Raw genomic sequence first — 9,525 nt, forward strand, 5'->3', positions numbered from 1 at the left:
TATTAACAAATCTCAATCCGAGTTCCCTTCAACATAAATTGTACTCTTCAGTAAGATATAAGGAAATAGTCAGACTATCCAATACACATGAATTAACAATGCTTTCACTTAATAAGAACAATGTGAAAAAACAAAAACAAAAACAAACTGAGAGAGAGAGAGAGAGAGAGAGAGATATAGAGAGACTTAGTTTGTGGAGGGTAATACATGGAGAGAGACTAGAGAACGTTGCCATATCCATTGGTACCTTGTCGCCCACGAGGGTTGTGCAAGTATTGTTCCATAGTGCTTCCTTCCATAGTGCTTCCAGGGCTATCGGGCGTCCCCACACCGTCATTTAGTGATGCCCCCACATACTGTTGCACCACTAGAACTGATGCCGTACAGGCAAAATCGGACGATGCCAACAGGTCACCGATCGCACCCAACTCCGGACACTCGCTCCAGTCCGTCATTCCCGCCGTCAACGCAGACACCATCCCCTCCCCTCTCCCAACCATATACAAATTGTTACTCCCGTCCATCGCCCTTATCTCCCCCACCGTCTCCTCCCCATTATTCACCACCTTCTCCACATAAACAATAGACTCGTCGCTCACATTCTTTAACCGAAACTCATTCACGAACTCATCGTCCATCTGCTTCTCCTTCTCCTTGTTTGTAATCACAGACAACTCATTTCTGGGCTCCACTGCCTCCTCCCCCACAATGAATCGGAGAACCGTCAGGTTCACCCCGGGGTGTTCCGACATCCGCCACGCGTATGCCAGGGCCTCTCTATCATCGGGCCCACCGAAAAACAACACCACCACGTGATGCGAAACGTTACTCGCCGACACCCTGGTGGTCCCACCTGTTGTGGGACAAATTGGTATCGTCAATGATTTAACGGTGGAGATGTAAATAATCAAAACAAGAAATACAAAAAGACAATAGAAAGAAGATTAGAAAATAGGAAGTAAGCAAGGCAAGGCAAGCCGAAGCTTTCTCTTAAAGACTTTAATTTCCCAACTTATGCAAGTGGCTACCCTGGAATTAAGTCACAAGGATGCAATGCCTGCACTGAACAAGAGCTGCTTCCCCCCCCCCCCCCCCCCCCCCCCCCCCCCCCAAGTTCAAAGCAACCAGTATTATGTTTAGGGCAGGAATAATTCCTATGGATGTGTGCAATCACCCGTATACCACGCACATCGGGTAAGCCTGGGGATTTGAACTCACGTTAGTGGGGAGCATACCCATGACTTTAAGCCAAAGAGCCACACATGTATGGTTCAGCAACATGCACTTCAAAAAAACACAAGAAATAGAGTAATAGAGGAGAAAGTCTTCTTCTTTCTTTTTTTTTGAAATGGCAAGACGAGAAAGCCTCAAAAACATAAAAGAGGGAAATGATGTTAGCACTCCAATGTTTTTATAATTCCGCTCCACTTCCTTGTCTTTTAGTATTGAAAGGCCTTGCGAGAGCTTTTTGGGAACTATAATAACCTTTTGACAGCCTTTAAAATACTAAAAGACAAGAAAGTGGATCGGAAATATCAAAACACTGAAGCACTGATATTATTTCCCATAAAATATTTTCAAAATATCCAACCATACCTAACCCTCTGTCTATTAGTATCGCCACGGAACATGGCGCGTTTGCTAAAACATTCTGATTTACACTTCGAAAGGCCGGGTTAGTGGCCTCCAGAGCCCCATCCACGGTCTGTTCTTTATGGAAAGGAACAATGATCATAGCCGCGCGTCTCTCGTCTGCTAGATTGCATATATCCTCATGCATTGTAGAATAAGGTGAAATCGCGGTTAAAGGCTGAACCGAGACCCCAATTGCCTTCTCTTGGTAGTGTTCCAATGCGTTCACGATGTGGTCCGAATGGGCCTGAGTCCTGTTCGTCGGGCTGGACTTTCGGGTGTTATGAACTATGAGCATTGCCGAAGCCCGGCCCGTGAGCTCGACCAAGTGGAGGGCAAATAAGTAGATGGGGGATTTTTTGGTAGGATGTGAAGCTTCTATGAGATTGATGATGGTGGGGACATTGCGGGGGCTGTGAATGCATGCTACTATACGGAGTTCTGCGTCCGTTTTCGACCGTTGGATCGTCCGACGCTTGTACGGTATAAATCTCCTTGCCGGACGGTAGATCGCGGCTACCACCGGGGTGATTAACACCGTTATAAACAGGGATGAGAAAACCATGATCACGAACGACTCCTCATCCAGAATCTGCTCCAACCATTACACCTTTTGTGAATAATACTCTCATAAAAATTATTAATGACTGCATTTCCACTCCTTTTGTTTTGTCTTTTTCCTGAGAATAAAATTATTTGCAGGAAAGAGACAAAGAGAAGAGGTCGAAATGAGAGAACAACGAATGTTCAACATCAATTTTGCAAATCATGTAATGCCATCAATTTGTGAACCAGGTAAGCTGTACTTATTCACACAACTCTCTCTCTCTCTCTCTCTCTCTCTCTCTCTCTCTCTCTCTCTCTCTCTCTCTCTCTCACAGCTCTGTTCACTCGCGTTCCCCGGAGACCAAATCCTAGGAAAACACCCCATTTTTTTCCCGAGAAGGCTAAAATTCGAATGTTCACTTGTCTTCACCGGATATTGAAGGAGCCTAGGTGGAAAATGTCACATCTGACATGGAAATTGGGAAAAATCATGTGGAAATAAGTCTTTTCTCACAAGGGTGAGATTCCTTTTCCCTTTATTTTGGTCGGATTTGCTTTCCCAGGAAAACTAGTGAAAAAAGTGGGTAAGCAGTTTCTCATGAAACATTTTCTTGCACAGTTCTTGCGCAAGTGAACAGACGCGGGAAACCTTTTCCTGCACAGTTTCCCTGGATTTCTTTTCCTTATGCCACGTCAGATTCCCGGGAAACCTTTTCTTCTCCTTTCCCGGGAAAACAAGTGAACAGAGGGCACAAACCCTTGGTGGGGCCAACAATGAATGTTCTAGATCTTAAAAAAAAATCACTTGGGCGCACCTGATTCCAAGATCCAAACCGTCCAGTTGACAGGCCCAATATAAATAGGCCTTTCCCAAAAATCATCGCATTAGGATGATTCAAACTCTTCAATGACACTACTAATTGGAGATTAGAATCATCATACGGAGATGATTTTTGCGAAAGGACTATTTATATTGGGCCCGTCAAATGAACGGTTTGGATATTGGACTAAGGGCCACAATGAATTTTCTAATAAATATGCGTTATATGAATTATGTACAGTGGTGCACCTTTTTTTAAAAAAAAAAAAAATAGAAATCGCCTCCTTGTTTAAGATCGAAACCATTCACTTGGTAGGCCCCAAGGTAAATACGCCGTTGGGTGATCCTAACTCTTTGTTCTATAGAAATTTCTATATGGTGTAATTTATCTATAGATTAGAGGGTTATCTATACATGAAAATTTTCTAAAGGATTCATTAGCCGACCCCAACTAATTGGGACAAAGGCTTACTTGAGTCAAGTTGAGTTGAGTTGTAATTTCTCTATAGATTGGAGGGTTAGAATCATCCAATGTAGTTTATTTGGGGGCACATTAGGGCCCAACAATTGAATGGTTTGGATCTTCGAACAAGGTGGGCTTCATTGTATTTTTCCAAATATATGCTCACCTATGAAGCTCTCGCCTACAAGCATATATCATATAACGCGTATTTTTTAGAAAATTCACTGGGTCCACCACACCTACGTGCATATATCATTTAACGAATAGTTTTTAAAAAAATAATTGGGTCAATTTGTTCGAAGATCCAAATCGTTCATTTGTTGGGCTTCAATGTAAATAGGCCGTGCCCCAAAAGTCATCTCGATGTCCTAACCCTCCGATTTTATACAAAGACACCATATATGAATCTCTATGGATCAAAGAGTTTAGGGATGCAACTTGGGTCGGGTCGGGTTGAGCTTTTAGTAAAAAAACGAAATTGAATCAACCCTAACCCGGCCCGATTTTAAGGTAAAAGCTCAACCCAAATTTCCAAAAATGGACCCAAGTTGCACCCCTAAAAAGAGTTAGGATCATCCTAGGAAAATGATTTTCGGGGCTAGGCCTATGTACATGGGGTTGCAACAAATGAATTATTTGGATCTTCGAACAAAGTGAGCTCAAGTGATCTAAAAAAAATACATTTTTTATTGTGTCAGCCGTCAAATATCTAAACCATTCATTGTCGGGCCCATTAAGGGCTTCTGCTCAAAAAGGAGAGAGAGGGAGTACTGGGTGGGACCTACCTTTAAAGATTTAAACAATTCAATTGTTAGGCCCCACAAATGGTTAATGTTGGAGAGAGAGAGTACTACATGTACCAGTGTTATACCGGTAAAGGGGAGTGGATTTATCCTAGAAGGGGATGAATTTATCACCTCTCATGCTTATTAAAAGGACAATTCAGATTAATCAAAGGTAGGATCAAGTACTCCATAGTGAGACACGACATTATATTACTAGGTCCTAGTTCATTTTGGATTTCGAGAATTAATTGAGTCCAAAAATGATTATTGGGCTCAAAATTGCCTTCAATATTGAGTCAAAAAATTCTCAAAATCCAAAGGCCCCGTTTTGATTTAAGTTTTGAGAATTGATTTTGAGTCCAAAACCGATTCTCAAAATTCAAAATAAACTAGGCCTAAGAGGTCTTGCCCCATGGCAACATCTCACTTTTAAGGTACTAAACAAAGAAAGTAGAAAGATAGAAAGTCTGATGGAGTTTGAAAGAATAGTTTTGAGTTACCTGTTGATCTATGCCAACGTTGAGGACTATCAATTCAATTAGGCCTTTGGTATTCATCAGCATGCCAAGTGAGAGCCCTTCGCGAAAGGGCATGCAGTAGAAGAATGCAATTATCATGATACCCACCACCTTTCCCGCGCACGCTATGATCACAGTCAGAAGCAAGAATCCCCAAGACGAAAAATCTGTCAATGCAGCCACATCTGTTTTCAGCCCACTAATGACAATGTAGAGTGGAAGAAGCAAACCCGACACAAAATCCTCGATCTTCTCCATCAATGAAATCCCCAATGGCCCGTTTGGGATCACCAACCCGAACACAAATGCCCCGAATATGGAATGAATTCCAATGGCGTCTGTTATGAAAGCACATGCCATTACACCCGTCAAGATGAGGCAAATATAAAGCTCATCGACAGAGTCTCCTTCCGGCGTTCGTTGTATAATCCACCATATGGCTGGACGGACGACAAAGATGCAGAACAAGACAAACCCCACTCCGGAGAGGACTACCTGTTGAAGTTTAAATGATTAAATAAAACAAACTCTAACAGCTTAAGTTTTTTTAGTAATTGGTTGTTTCACATGGTATCAGAGCTATTGCAACTTAAGCTTTTGTAGTAATTGGTTGTTTCACGATACCCATAGAGAGGCAAAGACGAAGCCTTTGTTTTCTGCAATGGAGATGGCCAGAGCGAGCAGGACCCAAGAGCATATGTCATTTATGACGGCAGCGGAAATGGAGACCTTTCCGAGTTCGGTGTTGAGAAGCTTGAGCTCGGCAAGGATGCGGGCGAGGACGGGGAAGGCAGTGATGGAGAGTGTGACGCCGATGAAGAGGAGGAAGGAGCCTTGATGTGGTGTCTTGGAGATGGCATTCCTAAGGAAAAAGGATGTGGATGTGCCTATCATGAAAGGGAGGATCAACCCCGCGAGTGCGATCACCAACGCCTTCTTTCCTGCCCTACGGAACATCGTTATGTCCATCTCCACTCCCACCATGAAGAGGAAGTAGAGGAGCCCAACATTGGCCATAGTCTCCAGCACCGTCACACCCCTATCTGGGAATAAATAGGTCTGTACAAAATTCCCAGCAACCTTCCCAAGACATGATGGACCCAATAGTATGCCACCCTAGGTAAAAGAGAAGGAAACATTTACTTCCATCAGGGCACTCGCTGAGGAGCATTTAAATGGCATTAGTTCTAGGTTCATGTTCATGTAGTTACATTAGCTAGATCCTAGAAGGAACCTTCACATTCACTAAGAACAATTCAAATTAATTCAAAAAATCATAAGCTTTTAATAACATTCACATCACTCAGACACATAGCTCCCTCATCATAAGCACATAGGCATGTTAGCTAAGCATTTAGGACAACACGCGGGCATGCATGAAAATTTCGAAATTTTACCAATTGGAATTCGGCAAATTTTCGAAACATCATTTTACACAATTTAAGACACTCTTAACAAAATTGTTAATTAAATTAGAGAAAAGTTGGAGGAGGAGAAGACGAAGCTCACGAGGATCTCGCCGATGACCCTAGGCTGCCGGAGGGGCTTTAGGATGAACACTAAAGTACGAGTGGTTAAAAAAATCAGAGTCAATTGTACGATGAAAAGAGGGAGCGCATAATTCATTGGATTGTCACCATGCCAAATCCCATCAGACACGATCATGTTTAGGGAATAACACACCGTGTAGGGCTGTGTTGAACCCCGCACATTACCACTACCAGTTTTGTTCGCCATTGCTACCCACTTCTGTTGCACAAGACCTTTTAAGAAAGAGGAGGAAGAGGAAGGAAAAAACAGAAAGAGATAGGGAGAGAGAATTTTGAACATTAGTTAAATGACATGGTATTTTAGGAGGGAGGAATGAGAAAATGAAGGGCGCCCTTGAAATTCATTGACTAGTCTTTCCCTTAAAAACCGAAAGGACGACAAAGTCTCTTGGCTGGAATGGATCATCCTAGAATCTTGATCAATAAAAGCATCTTTAGGGTCCCACCAAGAGAAGCTAAATCAAATTTTGGCCGAGTTTGGGGCAATCCAATCCGGGCTCAATCAGGGGGTTAGTCATTCAATCATGGTTACGGTAGCAGTCACAAATATTTGTCTCTGTAATGAGGAATGCTAGTGACAATCGGATGTGGGTTTGTGAGCATGCCGCCATGGAGAAAGATTGGGTTGGTTTTCAGGAGAGCGTAGTGGCAACGGATGGCATTCCAGAGGTTGCAAATGCAGGCCAATAACCCATCTTTGAATCGCCGCACCGAGCCAGCTTCATGTCCGGTACGCCGTAGATTTTCAAGCTCGACGAACCAACCATTTTTTGTTCTATTTCATTATTAAAGTGTAAATGAAAATGAAAATGGTTTTGTTGCAGCAACCATCTGTTAGGATTTAATCGTAACGATGGACGTGACCTTTGCAATATCGACGGTAGAGATCATTTTAGTTAATTAAGTGTTTAAAGAATAAGATGTATCCCTTTATTGTTAAAGGGTATATTTGGAACAGGCGTAAACAAATAGACGTTTGAGAGAAGGGTCAGCATGACGATGAGTTGCATCCCTTCCCTCAAATGTCTATAAGAGAAGCATCCGGTCCCTGCTTTTACACAACTAATCTTTTCCAATTCTCTAATAATCCATGTATGAGAGAAAGAGGAAAACAATACCCATCATTGTCTGCTGATGATGAACGCTTACACCATCTTCTATAGAAATCAAAAAGTGCGAATCCGACTGAAATTCTTATCAGTTGTCAGATTTCGGTGTAGATGTATTCTGAAATCTTAACAATAATCTGAGGAATATGTTAGCCTCTTGTGTAAGGGGATCCAAATATGAGGACTTTTACTAGTTTGGGTTTTCTTGAGGATTTTTTTTGGGCGCTGATATTCCCCCCCCCCCCCCCAATGGCTGGCTAACGTTTTCCCACCATTTGACCGGTCTCTCTCTCTCTCTCCACACACACAACAGGAACAGTTGGTGGAATGGTGGGCCCATCTTTGAACAACGTAGGCCCCGCCCATACCACACCATAGGATAATCCAAACCGTCCATTTGATGGGCCATAAACGTAAATAGGTTGCGTCCCAAAATATTATTTCCATAGGCTGATCCTAGCCCTCCGATCTAAATAGAAACTACATGTTCTGCAACCTCTATAGATTGTAGGGTTGTGATCATCCTACGGAAATGATTTTTGGGGCACAACCTATTTACATTGTGGCCCATCAAACGGACGGCTCAAATCATCCCATGGTCTGGACGGTACACTTCATGTTCAAAAATATGGGTGGGGCCTAAATTGGTACGAACCACACCATAGGATGATCCAAACCATGGACGGCTTGGATCATCCTATGTTGTGGACAGTACGCTTCGATTTGAAAAATATCGGTGGGGCCTACGATTGGGCCTCAATGTTAGTGTACGACCAACTCCATAGGATTATCCAAACCATGGACAGCTTGGATCATCCTATGTTGTGGACAGGCCTTAATGTTACTGTACGACCACAGGATGATCCAAACCATTCATTTGATGGGCCAACCCTTTTGGGGGCACAACCCATTTACGTTATGGCCCATCAAATGGACGGCTCGGATCATCCTATGGTCTGGACGATACACTTCATTTTCAAAAATATTGGTGGGGCCTAAATTGGGCCTTAATGCTACTGTACGAACCCCACCATAGGATGATCCAAACTATGGATGGCTTGGATCATCCTATGTTGTGGACGGTACGCCTCAATTTGAAAAAATATCGGTGGGGCCTACGATTGGGCCTTAATGTTACTGTACGACCAACTCCATAGGATTATCCAAACCATGGACGGCTTGGATCGTCCTATGTTGTGGACGGGCCTTAATGTTACTTTACAACCAACTCCATAGAATGATCCAAACCATTCATTTGATGGGCCACAATGTCAATAGGTTGTGCCCCAAAAATCATTTCCATAGGATGATCACAACCTAGATTGAGGTTGCGTAAGATGTAGTTTCTATTTAGATCAGAGGGCTAGGATAAGCCTATGAAAATGATATTTGGGGACGCAACCTATTTACGTTTATGGCCCATCAAATGGACGGTTTGGATTATCCTGTAGTGAGGTATGGGCGGGGCCTACGTTGTTCAAAGATGGGCCCACCATTCCACCAACGGTTTCTGTTGTGCCCACGAACTGTTCCTGTTGTGTGTCTGTGTGGAGAGAGAGAGAGAGAGACCGGTCAAATGGTGGGAAAGTGACATATACGTTAAATCCTAACGTTTAACGTTAGCCAGCCGTCAAAGGGGAGGGGGCCGGGGGAATATCAGCGCCCTTTTGTTTTTTAGGTTGGGTTTTCTGAAACATCGCTGTGGTATGTAGAAGATAAATCGTTGTCACCGATCTGAGCTTTTGAGAGAGAGAGATGTACTTTTTGACCGGCTGTGGAGGTAAAAGCCGAGAGAAAAGGCAATTCTTTACTTTTGGGGTTATGAAGTTACACGTGTCCCAATCACTACACGCGTGATTTCAAGCGGGTGTTTACCGGCTTGTCCCTAGCATTCCTCCTCTGAAAGGATTATCTAGGGATATTTTATTTTGGGAAATGTTATCAGCACTACTGTATTTTGACGAGGGGCACTTCACTTTATTAAAAGTACGGTATGGCCCTCACCATAGGATGATCCAAACCGTCCATTAGATGGGCCACAGCCTAAATAAGTTGTGCCCCAAAAATTATTTTCATAGGTTGGATCCTAACCCTCTGATTTA

At 43.1% G+C, this 9,525-nt stretch overlaps 1 protein-coding gene across 1 annotated transcript; it reads right to left on the reverse strand.

Moving 5' to 3' along the window:
* On the reverse strand, positions 1-6,591 carry LOC143846182 (cation/H(+) antiporter 15-like). The gene is made up of 5 exons (XM_077354602.1): positions 6,274-6,591; positions 5,389-5,880; positions 4,747-5,259; positions 1,597-2,224; positions 1-853 (listed from the first exon to the last, which is right to left on the reverse strand). The coding sequence occupies exons 1-5, from the start codon at positions 6,499-6,501 to the stop codon at positions 219-221; spliced, it is 2,496 nt and encodes an 831-aa protein (XP_077210717.1). The 5' UTR covers positions 6,502-6,591; the 3' UTR covers positions 1-218.
* Between the last annotated feature and the right edge of the window lie 2,934 nt (positions 6,592-9,525).

Source organism: Tasmannia lanceolata, unplaced genomic scaffold (assembly GCF_043159265.1).
Source record: "Tasmannia lanceolata isolate RefF3 unplaced genomic scaffold, GAP_Taslan_0.1 ptg000015l, whole genome shotgun sequence".
Taxonomy (NCBI): domain Eukaryota; kingdom Viridiplantae; phylum Streptophyta; class Magnoliopsida; order Canellales; family Winteraceae; genus Tasmannia; species Tasmannia lanceolata.